Source organism: Onychostruthus taczanowskii, unplaced genomic scaffold (genome assembly GCF_017590055.1).
Source record: "Onychostruthus taczanowskii isolate IOZ18803 unplaced genomic scaffold, ASM1759005v1 scaffold18, whole genome shotgun sequence".
In the NCBI taxonomy this organism is placed as follows: Eukaryota; Metazoa; Chordata; class Aves; order Passeriformes; family Passeridae; genus Onychostruthus; species Onychostruthus taczanowskii.
The window spans coordinates 7,833,440-7,851,215 of record NW_024499017.1 but is presented as its reverse complement, the minus strand read 5'-3'; the positions used below and the strand labels follow the sequence as shown (position 1 = coordinate 7,851,215).

Below are 17,776 nucleotides of genomic sequence, written 5' to 3'. Positions count from 1 at the left end.
GGGGGGGGGGGGGGGGGTGGGGGCAGATGATGGCAGCCCCGGCATAGCCCTGTCCCCAGCATCCCCTCCTGTCCCCAGGCCAGCAGGGTCAGCAGAACCAGGCACGGGTCCTGGGGATGGGGACGGGGGGATGTGGTGGGGACAGGGAGCCCCTCTTGCAGCGAGCAGCCGCCGCGCTCTCTGTCCGGCAGATCTACCGGCGCTGCTGGCTGGTCTTCCGCAAATCCTCCAGCAAAGGGCCCCAGCGCCTGGAGAAGTACCCGGATGAGAAGTCGGCGTGCCTGCGGGGGTGCCCCAAGGTGAGGGGGTGCGCTGGAGGGGTGCTGGGGTGCTGCCCGCTGCTTGGGGACCCGTGCCAGAGCAGGTCCTTGCTTGCCTGAACTCGCTGGGTGGCTGTCAGCCCATGCGTTCCGGACGGGGATGCAGCTGGGTCTGGGTGCTGCAGGTGTCAGGGTCTGCGTGCAGCAGGGAACAGGGTCTGGGAGCAGCCCTCGGTGACCCCCAACTCCTCTGCAGGTCACCGAGATCAGCAATGTCAAGTGCATCACGCGGCTGCCCAAGGAGACCAAGAGACAGGCGGTGGCCATCGTTTTTACCGACGACTCCGCCCGGACCTTCACCTGCGACTCAGGTGCGGGGCAGCGCCCAGGGGAGCCGGGCTGAGGGTGCTGGGTGGGGCACCCCGGCGTGGCCAGGGTCGCCCAGGGGCTGCCGTGGTGCCTTGCAGAGCTGGAGGCGGAGGAGTGGTACAAGACGCTGTCGGTGGAGTGCCTGGGCGCCCGCCTGAACGACATCAGCCTGGGGGAGCCCGACCTGCTGGCGCCCGGCGTGCAGTGCGAGCAGACGGGTGAGCGCGGCGGGGAGTGCTCGCCCGGGGCTCCGCCTCGCTGCACCCCCCGCTGATTATTTTATTTTCTATTTTTTTTTTTTTTCTCCTTTCCAGACCGGTTCAACGTGTTCCTCCTCCCCTGCCCCAACCTGGACGTCTACGGCGAGTGCAAGCTGCAGATCACCCACGAAAACATCTACCTCTGGGACACGCACAACCCCCGGGTGAAGCTGGTCTCCTGGCCCCTCTGCTCCCTGCGCCGCTACGGCCGCGACGCCACCCGCTTCACCTTCGAGGCCGGACGGTGAGATGTCACCCTTGCCAGGACAGGGATCACAGCTCTGTGCCCTCCTCCAGCTGGATGCTGCAGGCAGTGGCGCTGCTGGCATCACCACAGGGCAGGCCTGAGGCTGGGGTGATGGCCGTGGGCTGTACAGTGTGCCCGTGCTTGGAGCTGGTTCTGATCCCAGATCAGCACCGTGAAGGGAGCCTAGGCACAGCTCTAACAGTGTGGGAAGCTGTGCCAGCTGTCATCTGGGCGGGTTTGGCTCATCATCCCTTGACTTGAAGACCTTGGTGCCATCCTGTGCCCTGTCCCCACAGGATGTGTGATGCAGGGGAAGGTCTCTACACCTTCCAGACGCAGGAGGGTGAGCAGATCTACCAGCGCGTGCACAGCGCCACGTTGGCCATCGCTGAGCAGCACAAGAGGGTCCTGCTGGAGATGGAGAAGAACGTCAGGGTGAGCTCCAGCCCGTGCTGAGGGGGGACACAGCTGGGGGAGACTCTGGGGACCCTGTGTCACTCTCCTCCCCCTCATCCACTGCAGCTGCTGAACAAGGGCACTGAGCACTTCTCCTACCCCTGCACGCCCACGACCATGCTGCCCCGCAGCGCCTACTGGCACCACATCACTGGCTCCCAGAACATGGCCGAGTCCTCCAGCTATGCTGGTGAGTGTCCCCACCCCACGCCGAGGGGATGCTGCTCCTCCAGCCCCCAGAGCTTTCCCCACCAGGTGAGCCCACCCTCTGTTTTGTCCCCAGGGGAGGCGTATGCAGGTGCCCAGGCCAGCTCGGACGCCGACCTCCTCAACAGGTTCATCTTGCTGAAGCCAAAGTCCTCCAAAAGCGACAAGCCTGAAGACAGGGAGCCCACATCTTCCCCATGAGCTGGTGTGGGGGGACTGTGGCAGGGGTCCCTTTTTTCTTCTCCAAGGGGTGGCAAGGACGCAGGCAGTGACCCCTCAGAATCTCCAGGAGACTGAGCTGGGGCACCTCGGTGCCAAGACTAGGAAGCAGGCACTGGCTCACGCCCTGGTCTGGTGTTAGTGGAGGCGATGGCTGGCTCAGCCTCAACTGACTTCAAATATATATTGAATTCCTGTATTGTAAGAGATATTTCCTTCTCACATGAATGCAAATGTGGTGGCTGCTGAAGAGCCCTTGGGCAGATGCCCAGAGGTTTTTGACTCTTAGGGATCCAACTGGGAGGTGAAGAGAGTTGGGGGGGGGTCAAGAAATTTGGAGTTTTCTGCGTGGCAGGAAGGATGGAGCATCACTCTGCCATGGCCATGGAGCAGCGTCGGAGGATGCAGCTGTGTCAGGCTGATGGTGCAGGGTCCCACCCCCCCCTGAAGAGCAGGGTGCTTCTGAGGACACCCTGCCATCCCTGAGCTGATTTTTGCACTTCTTCAAGCTATTTAAATGCTCGCTGTAGAATTGATATGTCTCAGGAGAAACTGGTTTTCCTTCCAGGGGGGTTGACTGGGGTGAGCGGCCAGGCAGAGACGAGCTCCCTGGCATCTCCCACCCCAACACCCCTCACTTCTCCCACAGCTGTGTCCCCCTGCCATGCCCCTGGTTTATGTGCTGGTGGGCAACCATGGGACTGGTTTTGGCCAGTAGCATCTGTCTCTCAAGGGGCAGCTTTGTGAATATGAGAAGCCCCAGAGCAGAGAAACCCATGCTGATGGGGGGAGAGAGCCACATTCCTCTGTGCATTCCCACAGCCCTCACTTCCTCCTCACCCACGGGGGTGGAACTGGGCTTTATGTGCTGAACTTAAAAAGCAATTGATTTTTTCTAGTTCTCCTATTTATTGACCTCCTTTAGAAGGGCTATCTTTTTATTGCCGTGCAAACCTTGGTGTTTGGAGTCTTCTTTCTGTCTGGATTGGATGCTTGGTGGTTTTATTTCTGCCCTTTAAAGCTCCAGGTCCATATGTTGGGCACAGGGAGTGTTGTGATGTGGGAATCTGTGGTCTGTAAATACTGTGTTTCAGGGTGGTGTAGCTTGTGGCTGAGGGGACATGGGGACAGAGAAAGGCTGCTCCTCGCAGCATGGCTGGGCACAGAGGGGCTCTGGATCCTAGCACTGCCCAGCAGTGTGTCCTCCCTGGGGTGAGAGGTGGAACTTGCCCTCTTTTCCTGGCTACACACCTCATCTGGAAAAGATTTAACATTTGTTACCAAAAATGTTTGGGTTTTCTGTTTTTTAAGGAGTTGCTCAATGAATAAACAACCCTTATCCACATCCACCCTTCCTGTTTGTCTGTTCCATCCAAGCGCGCTCGGGAAGCGCGAGTGGGAGTAGTGCCTGCCAGAGAGAAAAATGCTGATGGGGGGAGATTTCCTGAGGTTCCTGGCAGCATGCTTGGCTCAGGGCTTTGTTCTGCCTCCAGCCATGGCCAATACATTTCAAGTGAAGCCCTAAAACCACTGGGATAGGAAGAAGTGGTTCCTGAGTGGAACAGGGTGCCAGCAGCCCTCTGTCGCCCTCACCTCCAGCTGCCCATGGCTCTGGGGATGTGCCAGGCCAGTGGTGGCTCCAAGTCCACAGGTGAAGGAGTTTCAAGGCACACCATCCCCCAGCTCTCCCAGAGCTGTGCCAGGTAAGCTATCCATGCCATGACTGTCTGGCAGCACTGGCCTCATGGGTAAGACAGCTATGCCAGCCAGCACAGTGATCCCTCCAGGGATGGGGAGCCATGCTGCAGCCACCTCTGCCATGGCAAGGAAATGGAAGCAGCAGCCTGGTTGCAGCAGCTTTTGCCCAGAGGGGAAGGCAATGCTGACATGGGCTGCTCTCCCCAGCTCAGTGTGACCCTAGCACCACCCCCTGAACCATCCCCATCCACACCAGGATGAGTACAGGGACACAGGCCTTTCCCTCCCTCCCAGCGCCCGTGGTACAGGAGCTGAAGGTCTCTCCAGGAAAGTGTCACCAAGAAGCTCATCCCAAGTCATGCTGGGCAGTGATGAAGGAAGAGGAGGGGTGACAAAGTGGCTTTCAGACACTGCCAGTGGGGTCAGGGCATGGGACCTGCACCTAACTCCAGCCCAGCACACACTGGGGGCTGTGGGCACAAAGAAATATATCAGCCAGGGGCCATTACTGACAGCCCATGTGCCACCCAGCTCCTCAGGAAAGGGTTATACAGCACAGGGGTGGAGTCTGTTCCAGAGGATTCTGTAAGTACAGCTTTGCCTGCCTGGCCCAGCTGGGCTCCCCTGCAGCGCTGCCTTCTGCAGCTCTCGCCCACCCCAGCCTCCAACATCTGCTTTACACACAGCCCTGGATCAATGAACGCTGGGCTGCCTGCAGGAGGGTGCTGCTCTCCTCAGGAGATAATGTCACAAGCAGCAATCAGCATCAGCGAGCTGTGCTCCCTCCAAAGCAGATCTCATTAAGTTAATGTCTATTGGAGAGAAGTAAATGATGTGACATCTCCTCTAGCAGCCTTGCATGAGCTTTCATGGATAACAGAAAAATTTGGGGGTAAGGCTTTATTCAGCACAGTAAATGGACATGTAAATAAGGTAGGGTTGTGTAACACACACATGGCCAAAATCCAACACCAGAACTAAAACTCCAGGATAATTTGGAGACAAAGCCTGTCCCAGCTAAGATGCTCACTGACTGATTGCCTTCCTGTTTTACCTTCCACATCACAATGGCTTTTCCCTGGGAAGGAGGGCCAGGGAAGAGGTGTCACCAACCAAGCGCTGGGCCAGGAAAGGCAGAGGGAGATGATGGGGAGGTAAAAGCCTCTCCCCAGATCTCAGCCAGGCATCACTCACAGCTACAGCACTCTCTTGCAAGGGCCACCTCAGTTGATAGTGAGGACATCGCTCTGGATCTCGTGGCTCAGCTGTGTCTGGAGGTCGCTCAGTTTCTTCTTGAGGCCGGACAGTGCAGACAGGACGATGGTCTCAGGGCGCAGGGAGCCGCAGGACTCCACGTTGTAATAAAACCTGAGGTTACAGCAGGGGTTAAGTCACCACCACCTCTGCAAACCCAGACTGCACATCATTCCAGCCCATCCACACCCACAGCAGGGAGATCTGCCTGGAATCCCAACCATCATGATCATCATTCACCTCCCAAGCAGGCAGCAGCCAGTGCTGCCCCTCTACAACCGTCACACCAACACTCACAACTTCACAGGCTGCAAGAGCACTTCTGAGATTGATTTCTGTTCAGCAACGTGACCTGTGAGCCAGCAGCCCCAAGCCAGGGACTAAGGCTGGCCGAGGCACTTTTGCAGTGCAAATAACACCAGCAACCAGAGCATGAGATACACACAGGTGAATGAATATCTTAAGCCAGGGTATTTCCCCTGCAGGCCTCACACCTCACTGAGTGTGCACCACCCTCCCTGGCAACATGAACTCAGGAGAACTGTCTAGTATCTCCCAGAGGGGAAAACCTGCCACATCTAGGTATGTCATCACTTAACGCCATCTCCTGCCCCGCTTTTCAGGGAATGTCAGCTCCCTGGGCTGGCAATTTCAGCACAGTGTAAACACTCTTCTATTAATGAGAGCCTATGAGATGCACCCAGCCAGTCACCCCATCTTCCAGCTGCAGCACTGCATTCAGCTCCCTACCTCTCTGGCTTCCCGTTGGGGTCATAGGGAGCCTGAGCATCCTCATCGTCGATCTCCGAGTACTCACTCTTGGGCCTGGAATCAGAGAGCAGGAGAGGTTACACAGAGCCCCTGCTCCAGCCTGGCCCCACAGAGCCCAGGCACTCAGTTTGGCCCCATGAGTGAGCACTGGGGCTCACATGCAGCACGCAGCAGGGTGGTCACCAACACCAAGCACCAGAGCACACTGTGCTTTGTGGCTCTTCATTAATGCCACAGAATCATCCAGCAGCACAGGAAGGGGATCAGCCCTGCTCTGCCCAAACTCAGCAAGCCCTGTACTGTGGCTCCATCCAACTACACTGGTACAATCTGGCAGGTGCTTACAGTGAAGGGATGTTGATTCCTGAATGGACTGTGTTTATAGAGCCTGGATGCTTTTATGGAGTAATGGACCTTGGGTTATCTTTTCTTTGTACTTCCCACTGGGTCAGGAAAGCACTGGAGTACTCAGCACTCAAGTTGGTGAGGCACAGTTGGCTTGGACCCAGCAGGGAAAAAATCTCCTGTACAACAGACACCACCTGCATCAGTGAACTCCATCCTGATGTCCTGCACCTCCACTCCTCTACCAAAATCACTGCAATACCTGTGCATCAGTTAGGCAAACACATCTTTCTACCCGCTGCATCCCTTGGTTTACAGAGACTCTGTGGAACCACTTAATCAATGTAAGAAAACCTAAAGCCTTGAGCTGTCTGAAAAGCCAGCACAGAAAATCCTGTACCCACCAAGGTCTCCTGCTGCCTTTCCTCTGCCCCAGCAATGCTGAGAAACACTGATCCCAGCACCCTGTAATCAGCTGCCTGAAATAAAACTCTATTTCTCAAACAAACCTTCTGCCTGTAAAAACCACTGAGATGAAGTGTTAATGAAGGTGGCATTTCTTGTTACTTGCAGAACCACCCATGACCAAAACAGTGCAGAGGTTTCCATGACCCTGACAGCTGTTTGGAGAGTCCAGCTGCATGCCAGTGCTCTGCCAACAGCCTCAAAAAGCAACTAGCATGAAAAGCTAAACCAAAAATCATAGCTAGCCTTGGACAGCAGAAGGCTTTGGCTCTGTATTTTCTTCACAGGGAGTCAGATGAACTTGAAAAGACAGACATATAATCAGGAACTGGCAGCTCCAATATCAATCCTCTTTTGGGATTTTTCCAACTTTTACATATATTTTGCCTAGCACTTCTCAAAAACTGTTTCCTGGTGCCCTGTCTGTTGTATGCCACAGGTTTCTGAGCCTGCCACTGATCAATGTTTACAGCAGAGCATCCACTACCCTGTCCAGTCCTTGCTCTCAGCTTGCCCTGCCTAAAGCACCTGGGTTCCTCACTATGCTGCTGGCTCCAGAGTGCTCAGTGACAGGATGTCTGCTAGCTGATCACTGGGATACAGAGCCAGGAGCAGCTCAGGTGAGCAGCAGTCATGAAAAGTGATGCTGGATAAAGTCCTCACCCAGGCCAAAGCAGGGCAGCATCTTTCCAAAAGTAAAATCGTGTCACTTTTGGATGAGAAGCTGTGTGCAACTTGTGCAGAATGGTACTTCAGAGGAGAGGAAAGGGCCAGAGAGGGAAACCCTGCCAGAGCTCAGGCTCCAGGAGTGAGAAGATGTATGGGTTAAATCACAGCCATACTGGGCTTCCTCAAGCCAGGCTGAAAAATCAGTCTTGCAACCCAACCTTCCACTCTTTGCTCTCATAGCAACTTCTTTCATCTCACATGGATCTGTTCCTTCCTCAGACCTCACTCTGACCTACAAAACACTTGCACAGGGAAGAAAAAAATCAGCAAGAAGTGGTGAAAAAGGGCACGAAAGCAAGGCAAACCAGCAGTGATGGTACATGAGGGAGGACAAAAGATGACCCCAAACCAGTCCACCTTGCATGCAGCTGCCAACAAGCGACTGGCCTTGCTACCCAACCCCAGGAGCAGAGTCTGTGCAAGGCAATGCTGCAGGCACGCTCCTGAGCCAAATTATCCCCAGGGCTAAAATATAAGTTGTGGCCTGCTGGAAAACCCTTCCCAGTCCCTGCAGACAGACAGCAGGACATACCACTCCTCGGGTTTGGGGTAGACCGTGTGCCTCAGCGCGTTGTCGGGGTCGTACTCGAAGGCCACGCCGGCCGTGGGGTTCCACTTGGCGTGCTCCTTGCCAAAGCCCTTCTTGGCATAGGCCCGCAGGCGCAGCTCCTGCCCCTTCCGCAGCTTCACAATCAGGATGTCTGCAGAAGCACACGCAGAGAGGAAATGAGAGTGCTGGATCACACTCTGCACAGGCAGATTTTTGGTGCCCGGGAAGATGTCACCAGCGTCCAGGGTTTGATTGGGTTCTTAGAGGGGCTCAGCTGTGTCCCCAGAACAGCTGAGTGAAAAGGAGCTGCACAGGCCCCCAGGGAACAGCCAACAACACACCATTTCACCTCCTTGCTGTCTCTAAGCTCTCACAAGGAGAGACAGAAGCATCCTCTTCAGTTCTGGGACAATCTGAGTGGCATTAAGACAAAATGCTACCCCACTCGTGCAGTGACACCAGCTGCTCAGAAGGATCATATTTACAGCTGCCTTGTGGTTGCACAGCTAGTAAAGAAGAATGAGTTCAAAGAACCTGAGAGAAAAGGGTATTTCCTCCTACAGTTCTTATTGCCAGTGACCCACCACTCACCATCCTGCTCCACGTAGTCATTGGGGTCATTGTCTCTGCTCCGAGATGTCACCTGCAGCAGCCAAACAAAACCAAGCAAATTAGGGACAAGATCAGCTTGGATGAGTGCTCCAGCACAGCAAATCTGCTTGGCTCCTAAAGTCACTCCCACAACTGCTATAGATGACACACAGCCAAAGGAGAGTAACAGACAGCAGGCTCCTGCTGGGCTTTACCCAGGCACACACTGTCACCAGGCAGCAGAAGCAGCCCAGGCTGTGGTGACATCTGGAGCCACCTCAACAGTGTACTAGAACATTCTCTGTCCCTCTGCCTCTGTCCCACTTCAGCACCACATCCTCTGCCCCAAGACAACTGCACAGGAGCTGTTTGGCAGCACTGCCCTGGTCCAGCTCCTCACACTCTGCCATCTGAGAGACAAGAACCAGCAAGCCAGAGGCCTCAGAGCAGCCAAGGAGTTTGGGATGAGGGGTGCAGGATGAGGCCACACTGCTTTGCAGCCCACCAGACAGCAAGTGAAGGACAGCACAGCAGAGACGAGGAGGGCACTGGCACACACGCTGCTCCTGCAGATCCTCCTGCTTTGCTCAACCACTAGGGTTTAAGTGGTTTAGGCAGCTTTAGGCAACATGAAATGTGGTCAGTGTCTACACTCCCTGTGTTTGCCACCCTGCCTCAGCAGGAGCAGGGAATCACCCTTCCCCTGTACTCAGCAGTGGTGAGGCCACACCTGGAGTGCTGTGTCCAGCTCGGGCCCCACAGTTTGGGAAGGACATTGAGACACTTGAGCACATCCAGAGGAGGCAACGAGGCTGGTGAGGGGCTGGGAACACCAACCCTGTGAGGAACAGCTGAGGGAGCTGGGGGTGTTTAGCCTGGAGAAAAGGAGACTCAGGGGTGACCTTATCACTCTATACCTCCCTAAAAGGTGTCTGTGGTCAGGTGGGGTTGGTCTCTTTCTCCAGGCAGCACTGACAGAACCAGAGGACACAGTCTCAAGCTGCATCAAGGGAGATATAGCTTGGACATTAGGAAAAAGGATTCCATGGAAAGAGTGATGAAGTACTGGAATGGTCTGCCTGGGTAGGTGGTGGAGTCACCATCCCTGGATGGGCTTAAGAAAAGATTAGATGCGGCACTCAGTGCCAGGGTTTAGTTGAGGTGTTGGAGCTGGGTTGGACTCGCTGATCTTGAAGGTCTCTTCCAACCCAGTGATTCTGTGAAATCTGTGAGTCCTGTGAGGGCAGGGGGTGGCACTGACCGGGATGACGCGGGGGTTGTTGGAGATGAGGTCCCGGGATGTCACGTGCCGGGTCTGGTCCTCGTTGCAGCGAACGTCCAGCGTGAACTCCACGGAGCACTCGGGGCAGAACTCGTCACACGTGCAGTCCTGGCACACACACGGGTTCTTCATGCAGAAACTGCCAGAGCTTCCCATCAGATCCAACACCCACCACCCTCCAAATGACTCCCCACGGCATTTTTCTTGACTCACTCTGGAATATTGCATCTTATCCACAATGTCATCACTGGTGAGCGGGATGAGACCTGGGAGAAGCAGGAAATCAGAGGAATGTCTGATAGACCACAGGAGACCCTAACCCTGATTTTGCTCACAACACACCTTCATCTTCCTCCCCACCCAGCACTCACCCAGCCTGTGTGCAATGAACTCATCGTGGAGCACGGAGGAGTTGGCATCTATCTGGACCCAGTCAATGGCTGCAGAGAAGAGAAAGTCACATGTGGGGAAAAGCCAGCTTGTGAGGACACAGAAACCATTACAGAGACTGCAGAGACACTGGGGCAGCATCTGCAGGGCACAGTACTGGCTGAACACGGGTAAGGAGAGCCAAAAGCAGAGAGGAGGAGTGGGAGAACACAGAGGGCAGCCCAAGGGAGCAAAAGCAAAAGGCCTCACCTATGATGGGGACTTCTGCGATGAACACTCTTCGGATGGAATTTGCCACCCTGAGGGAGGGAAACACCCGCGTTTGGGCATGAGGGAGCGTGAGGCTGCAGGCCCGCACACCTGGCCGAGGCTGCTGCGGGGCTTTGCCTCAGAGACCCTGTCCGGCCGCACCGGCGGGGCCCGCGGGGAAGCCGAGTCCATGAGGCCGCTCCCGGGGCCTCCCGCGGCCGCTTCACCCCCGGGCCCGCCCCCCCGGCCCCGCGGCGGTGCTCACGCCAGGTCCGTGTTCTCGATGATGAACTTGACGTTCTCGTCCGTCAGCTCGGTGATGCGCACGGTGGGCTGGTTGGCGTACGGCATGGCTGGCCCGCCCCGCTCCCGGCCCCGCTCCCGGCCCCGCTCCCGGCCCCGCTCCCGCCGCCCGGTCCGTCCCCGCCCCGCTCCCCCCGGCCCCGGTGCGCCCGCAAAAAGAGTCCGTGCCAGGCTGAGTACGACTTTATTAGTGCCGGGGAAGGGCCGGCGCGGCCCCTCCGGTGCTCGCCGCCGCTGCCGCCTCACCGGCGCTGGTTCAGCCCCGCCAGGTTCTTGATCTGTGGGCACAGGGAGAACGGGGTTTAGTGCCTCTGTCCCGGGCGGCCGCCGGAGCAGGTGCCGAGGGGAGGGCGGTGTGCTAGGAGCAGAGATGCAGGGCCGAGAGGCAGCTCTGCGGGAATCAAACCGGAGAATCAAACCGGAGAATCAAACCGGAGCCGCCCCGGCCACCCCTCGGAGCGGAGCCTGCCCTCCCGGCCAGCAGGTTTCAGCTTGGGCTTACTTCTGCGGCCGCACAGACGTCGGCAGTGAATTTGTGCTTTTGGGGCATTAGGCTGGCCCATCCCTCTTGCAGAGGCCTGCAGAGCCCAGCGCTGCTGTCAGGAATGCAGCTCGGGAGGTTCGGAATGTGCTCCCCCATCAGTTATGTACTGGGATGATTGCTCCCCAAAGCACCTGACTACAACCCACCCCCTCCAGAACGCATCCAGGTTCATCTGGGCAGTGGATCTGCTGCAGGGACAGACCAAACATCGGCACTGGGAGATATCCCGGACCCGAGGGCACCTGTGGATGTAAAACGGAGCCCGGGGCTTCTCCAGGGAAGGATCCTTTTGGCATGTGCAGGTGTGAGAGAGGAGAGAGCCTGAGAGACACTAAATTCCATCACAACTGCAGGGGGAAGGAGGTGGGAGAAATTCTTGACAAGTGCTTCGTCAGTAAAAATAATGTCTAATTTATGTTCCAGCCTATTTGTCTTGTCCTGCTACAAGGTAAATGTATTTCTGATAACAAGGAAATCACTTTGTTGCTAAATGAAATAGGAGCTGTCCAACAATAGAATCACAGCGAGGCCCTGAAGCCCTTCAAAAGTCACTCCTGGGTACACAAAGGGTTATTTTGTATCCCAGAGGAAGTGCAGTTCCCTCTGCACGGACAGAAAGCAGGCCAGGACACTGCCAAGTGAATGAATCCTTGGAAGGACACTGAAGTCAAATGAAAGAGCTTGAGGAAGTCACCCTGCTGTGGCTCAGGGACTGGTGCCACCTCCCAGGTATCCATGGGGCCACTGACCCTCTGTCAAGATTGCCAGCACGGGAAGGGGCTGGCACAGGGAGAGATCTTGTCACAAGCAATGGAGAACAGGTGTATTTATTCTGATCACCTGTCTCTCATCCCTGCAGCTTCAGACTTAATTTCCTTATGCTCTGTTCAAGTTCTTTCACCACAAAACACTGAACTAACCTCAAACTACCAAGGAAATTACCCTTAAATAAATCTAAGTTATGAAAGACAATAGTTTTTCCACGTTGTCCTCTAAATTTGGGAGGAAAACACATGCTGACATTCAGAAGCAATTCTGCTCTCACAGCCCTGCTGGTTTCAGCATTACTTACAGTAACTGCAGCTCCCATCAGGCCCTGCACAACAGCTTCTCCAGTGGATTGTACCTGGGGGAGACAGGAAGAACACGACCTTTTGCTTCCTGCAGTTGCACTCGTGGCCCCCAAACACAGAGACAAAATGTACAACAAACATGTATCTGCTACAGAAAGGTGCTGACAGGACTGCAGACACAGTGACAGCCACACACAGGGCACATGGAAGGCGTTTCCTGGGATGTCTCCTAACCACTGGGACAGTCTGACAGAGAGGGCACCTCCATGTCAGTTCACTAAAAACCACATCATCATTTATCGATTTTGAGCTGACAGCAACAAGGGGGTCTCTCAGCAGATGTGCATGATGGAAAAGCCAGGTGTGCCCCACATATCCTTGTGGAGAAGGGATTTGCTGCACGCACACTGCCCCCAAGCTCACCTGCGTGGCTGTATTGCTCATGGCCACGGCGTCAGCCACTCTGTTTTCCAGGAAGCGCCACGTGTCCTCGAAGCCAGGGGACGAGTCCTGCAGCATCACCAGCTCCGTGGTGTTGTAGATGCCAGTGAGCACTGCCCGCCGAGTGTACCAGTTAAACTGCAGGGCACAGGGAGGGACAGCTGTGAGCTGAGTGCACATCCAGAGTGCAGGGAGCAAGGGAAACTCCCACACCCACAGCACGTGACGCCCCATAGAGAGAGGAATTTGCCATTTGCAGCTGAAGCTTTCAGGGCCTGAGACAAACTCTTTCTGTTCTCTTCCTGTTCCTAAAAACCCACCTGAAGGGGTCTCTGAGGCGTGAGAATTCTCACATCCAGAGCGCAGAGAGCAGCAAGGGAAGCTCCCACACCCACAGCACTGTCCTCCCCATAGAGAGGAATTTGCCATTTGCAGCTGGATGTCTCAGACAAAACTCCTTCTGTTCTCCTCCTGTTCCTAAAAACCCACATGAAGGGGTCTCTGAGGCACGAGAATTCCCTGCCTGGCTCCTGGTGTTGGGAAGAGGTCTGCTGTGAGCGACTTTAAACCCCATTACTGGGAAAGAAGGAGAAGGCTCAGCATCACAGCTTTCCTGGAAAACTCATGCAATCAGCCAGGAGGTGCAAACAAAACACAACTTTAGAACCTCTCCTAATCCTGCATCAGTGAGACTTTAGGAACAGCTCAGTGCAGACACTGGCTCCAACATGTTGGTTTGACTTGCATAACATGGAAGGGACTTTCAGTTCCTGAAGCAATTGTGTCCTTTCAGTTTCTTCTGGTTTATTCCTTTAATTTTTCTGCTGTCTTATTTATTTTTCACTTCAGTAGCTTCTCTTTTATACACAGATAAAAGAAGCTTATTAAAGTAGTTTGTTAAAATGGTTCATTTAGCTTTTTCCATCTCACTCTACATCTATAAGAATTAAAGTAATTTATTAATTGCTATAATTAAGGTTATAATTTTCTTTTATTTCCTGCCAGAAAGATGAAAGCTTTAATAAGCTACTGGTATTTTTAGGTAGGTTCTTTAAAGGTTTTCAAGTCAAGTCTGTAAATGCTATTGCTGGTAGAAGAGAGCTGTTTGACAGACCCACTGCTCATTCACTGAAAACTGGATTAACCTCTCAATCTCAAAATCTCAACAACTTTGTCTGTGTCTTCAAAAAAGAAGAAAGAAGAGCACTTAAGAGCCTAGGAAAGTAGGTCCTTTTAATTTGCACTAATCCCATTGGCAGTAATTTGCATTCAGTCTCAGTGGCTCTTAAGTCTCTCTAGAAATTAGACTGCAGTTTAAAAGGACCCTTGGGTGCCTCTGAAATGCCCTCTTCACTCAGCAAACGGGCCATTTGCAGAGGGACTCAGCCCCACTCCTATCTGAGCCTGCGATTTTGCCAAAGTGCTGAGGGGCAGAAGCAGCTTGTTCCCAAAGCACAAGGACTCACATCTGTGGACTGGTCCCCAGCATAGTGCCAGATATCATCAATCATGCTGGTGAGGAGGTTGAGGCTGGAAGGGATGTTACGTGGGAGCAACAGGACACTCAGGGCCTGCAAAGGAAACACACACAGAAATGGGAGCCAACGAGAGAAGGATGTAACACCGAAGGAGACCAACACTGCTCTGCCCTTTTATCCTTCCCCTGTTGCTGCTGACTTGCCTCCAGCTCCCAGTGACAAGTGTTCCCAGCTCTCTGCAGTCTTTTCAAGCAGCAGGATGTGCAGGGAGCACACAGTGTGGCTCAGTAAGTGGCACAGTAAGTTCAGGCCTCAGCCTGTACTGGCCCCAAAGATCCCTGCTCAGTTCAAACATCCCTGTGCTGTCTCTGCTGAGCTGCCTCTCTGGCATGGAAACATCAGAGCCTGAGCTGACTCACACTGTGCTGTGCCCCTGTGGGCAGGGAGTCACATCTCTCATTTCTCTGAATTTGACTTTGAACTCAGAGCTGCAACCGAGGGCAGAACAGCGCCAGCCATAATGGCCCTGCTGGGATCCTGCAGCCTTTGAACGTAATCACACAGTGCCAGGAGAGACACAAACCACCCACATCCTTCACAAGGCAAATTATGCTAATCTGAAAGAAGAACATGAAGCCTGTGCTCTCTTTCTGTGCATGGGGTGCAGGATTCAGCTGCCCAGAGGCCAGCAGTGGCTCTGGACAGAGGCTGACCTCGCAGCAATCTTTGCAGCCCAAGATTAGGAACTCTTTGCTTGTCACTGTAGCCACAATTCAACTCCTTTCCCACCGTGGGAAGAATGGCTTGAAAGTTAAATGTGAATTTAGAAGCATGGAGCCCTCTCAGTTGAGCTCTACCCTCAGGCTGCCAGGGGTTTGTCAGTCACACACTCGAAGGACAGTTCCCTGCAGCAAAGCAGCTCTGCATTTCCAGGTGTGAGGTGATCCCAGTGCAGCCACAGCAACCCTGCAGGGAGCCTGGCTCGCAGTGACCCCGCACACAGGACTGAGCAGACACAGGGAATCCCCTGGGGATGCCAGATGGGTGGGGTGAACAACAGAGAGCTTTGCCTTTCCAGAACTGCGAGAAACAGTTGCTCTAAGGTCACCTTTAACTGCCTCCTTCCGAGGCTGCTCTCCTCTTGAAGGCTACCAATCATGTGAAAGCAGCCAGGGCTTCATTTACTACCTTGAACTAATCTGGTGGAGAGACTATGTTGAAAGTTACAGGGTGTTTGAAGTATACACAAGCAAAAGAGACAATGTTGATATTACTTTTATACCTGGGGCCATTTCTCAATATATGGAATCAGCATCCTCAGTCTGGCTTCCACAGCATCTCTCAGGAATTCATCTATAGGCTTCTTCCTGAGTAAGGAAAAGAAATTAGGAAGAATATCCAAGTTAAACTCAATTCTGATCTTGAAAGATCACTCTCCACCTGGCTGAGCAATAGATAAGCAAAGCATTATATATCCTTCATGCCTTTGGTCCTAGTCTGTATCTGGGAAGATGGTTTCATTTGGGTAAATTATACTTTTAACTTAAAGTGTCTGTGTTCAAGGTGGCCTCTCTGTCTACCCAGCTCCCAAAATCTGCAAAGGAAGACATTTGTTCACACCCAGTACTCACTCTGCTTCTCCCAGCTGCACTAGTTTCTGCTCCTTCTTCAGCAGCTCAGACAATTTGGTGTTGCACTCAGACACAAAGTGCAGAATCAGTTCACTGCCATCACTGTGAAACAGCCCTGCTGCAGCAACAGAGAGGCCCAGGGTCTGGAGGGAAGAAGAGAGAAGCACAGCCCAGGTCAGACACCGCTAAAGAGGATCCAGCTACAAAAAGTTGTATTTATTTTGTGAAAGATATTATGTGAATTTAAACAAAGCAACACTTCATTAAAAAGTACTTCCTAGACAGGTTCTCTCTTTAGGATTCACTACTCTACATTGTGCCTTAGTCTAACTCTGAAGGGCTTATCCTGTAGCAGCTGGGTTTCCTTCCTGCCCAGTAGCATTTGCTCACTAGCGTGCATCGCCCAAGAGTATGTGGGGGAAGCATGCAGGCCTGGCTGTCTCTGCACTTCAGCTCCATCCAGTTTTCCACTGCTTTGTTGCTTCTCTCCCCACATACCTTGGCTCCCTCTGCAATGGCCTCTGCAGTCCAGCCATGTTCAGGCACAAACTCCAGCGCCGCTGTGAGGATTCGATGCTGCAGCTGCTCCTCGCTCTCATAGTCCTCAGACTCCTGGCCGCCCTGGCCAGTGTAACTATGAGAAGGCATTGTTACAGTGAGGGGAGTGTCACCACCAAACAGCAGAGCCCTGGGCTCTGCCACTCGCTGGCACCAGGCACTTTTTGAGACTGCTTAGTATAAATCTGGCCTCCTCCAGTAAAATCCTTCCCTGTCCAGAAAAATGATTCTTAACAAACCTTTGCTGAGAGAGAAGAGAAAAATAAGGGAAGGAGGGCTCAGTGGAGATGTCTACATGGAGACCAATCAGCCCCACATTCCCCTCCTTTACAGGAAACTAAACTATAACCTTTTCCAACACAGGCTTTATACTATGGGCATATGGACAACACATGGTCCCTGTTTTTTTAAGATTCACACAAAAAATCCAGAAGCAAAGACTTGTGCTTTGCAGACAAGAGAGTTTCCCTCTTGAAAGCAAGCCCCATGCTGTTTCCATGGTGGAATTTGCACGGTCACAGCAAAGCAGCTCTCCAGCTGCTGCAGTCTGGGGCTCCTTAACTCTAGATCTCGTTGTCTTCCAGTTTCAGATGTGAGGTTCAGGAAAGCAAAAGCCCTCCGATCCCTGTGTCGGTGGGACAGTGCTAGAAGGAGTTGTGAGTTACCTGGGGTGAGGGCCCTGAGGTTTCTCTTCAGGCTGGTGACCAGCGGGAGGTGAATCAAAGTGCTGCTGAGAGGAAGATGCCCACGGCTCCTTCCTGAGCTCATCAGAGGCTCCCCTCAGCGCGGCCGAGGCCTGCAGAGCACGGAGTGGTGGGTATTGCTGGCACCTGACCGCTGCAAGGGAAACCAAGAGTCAGCATCTCCTTCCCACACTGCGAAGCACGGAAAATTAAGGTGGAGAGGGCTGTGGGGAACGCAGCTGAAAAGAACACAAATTCACAGTGGCTTTTTTTACGCCTCTGTTAAGTGCCGCTCTCAGCTGAGCTCATGTCTACGTGAATACAGCAAAAATGTTTGGTGGGGGAAAGAACAGTGCAGAAATGGCACGTATTGCAAATCGTTTCTCAATCTCAGACTGAAGACCAGGCACCCAAAGATGCGCTCTCCCCATTTTGGTCCCTGATTAAGGAGTTGGGAGGAAGGTGCTGCCCTCCGAGCGGGGGACATAAGGCAAGTCCGACGGGTTAGCTGCAGAGCCCTGACAGAACCACACGCTAATAATCACTGAGTGATTACTCAACGACACTCCGCGGGAACTTTTAATTTAGCTGCCGGTTTTTTGATTTGGCGCTTTTTTTTTTTTTTTTTTTAATAAATTGGGTTTACCGGCGCACGCTTCTAACGAAAAACAACACCGAACAACCCCTCGTTCAAACGCACCGGCTCGGCGGCGCCCCGCTCCC

At 53.7% G+C, this 17,776-nt stretch overlaps 3 protein-coding genes across 3 annotated transcripts in view; 1 reads left to right on the top strand and 2 right to left on the bottom strand.

Annotated features, from left to right (window-relative positions):
- Window positions 1-2,749, top strand: part of DOK4 (docking protein 4) — a 3,570-nt gene extending 821 nt beyond the window's left edge. The window contains exons 2-8 of the mRNA XM_041400718.1: window positions 192-299; window positions 517-631; window positions 728-847; window positions 944-1,133; window positions 1,433-1,571; window positions 1,659-1,782; window positions 1,876-2,749. Of these exons, the coding sequence (XP_041256652.1) occupies window positions 192-299; window positions 517-631; window positions 728-847; window positions 944-1,133; window positions 1,433-1,571; window positions 1,659-1,782; window positions 1,876-2,000 (921 nt within the window). The 3' untranslated portion in view covers window positions 2,001-2,749. The remainder of the gene's footprint in view (window positions 1-191; window positions 300-516; window positions 632-727; window positions 848-943; window positions 1,134-1,432; window positions 1,572-1,658; window positions 1,783-1,875) is intronic.
- A 1,852-nt stretch (window positions 2,750-4,601) lies between these two features.
- Window positions 4,602-10,792, bottom strand: POLR2C (RNA polymerase II subunit C). The gene is made up of 9 exons (XM_041400414.1): window positions 10,608-10,792; window positions 10,343-10,392; window positions 10,075-10,143; window positions 9,917-9,969; window positions 9,683-9,811; window positions 8,422-8,473; window positions 7,813-7,981; window positions 5,721-5,795; window positions 4,602-5,084 (listed from the first exon to the last, which is right to left on the bottom strand). The coding sequence occupies exons 1-9, from the start codon at window positions 10,691-10,693 to the stop codon at window positions 4,940-4,942; spliced, it is 828 nt and encodes a 275-aa protein (XP_041256348.1). The 5' UTR covers window positions 10,694-10,792; the 3' UTR covers window positions 4,602-4,939.
- Window positions 10,793-10,813: 21 nt separating this feature from the next.
- COQ9 (coenzyme Q9) overlaps window positions 10,814-17,776 on the bottom strand; it is a 7,045-nt gene continuing 82 nt past the window's right edge. The window contains exons 1-9 of the mRNA XM_041400415.1: window positions 17,768-17,776; window positions 17,036-17,207; window positions 16,311-16,446; window positions 15,813-15,955; window positions 15,464-15,548; window positions 14,170-14,274; window positions 12,686-12,841; window positions 12,262-12,315; window positions 10,814-10,923 (exon numbers count right to left, since the gene is read on the bottom strand). The exon at window positions 17,768-17,776 is cut by the window's right edge and continues 82 nt beyond it. Coding sequence (XP_041256349.1) covers window positions 10,888-10,923; window positions 12,262-12,315; window positions 12,686-12,841; window positions 14,170-14,274; window positions 15,464-15,548; window positions 15,813-15,955; window positions 16,311-16,446; window positions 17,036-17,207; window positions 17,768-17,776 — 896 coding nt within the window. The 3' untranslated portion in view covers window positions 10,814-10,887. The remainder of the gene's footprint in view (window positions 10,924-12,261; window positions 12,316-12,685; window positions 12,842-14,169; window positions 14,275-15,463; window positions 15,549-15,812; window positions 15,956-16,310; window positions 16,447-17,035; window positions 17,208-17,767) is intronic.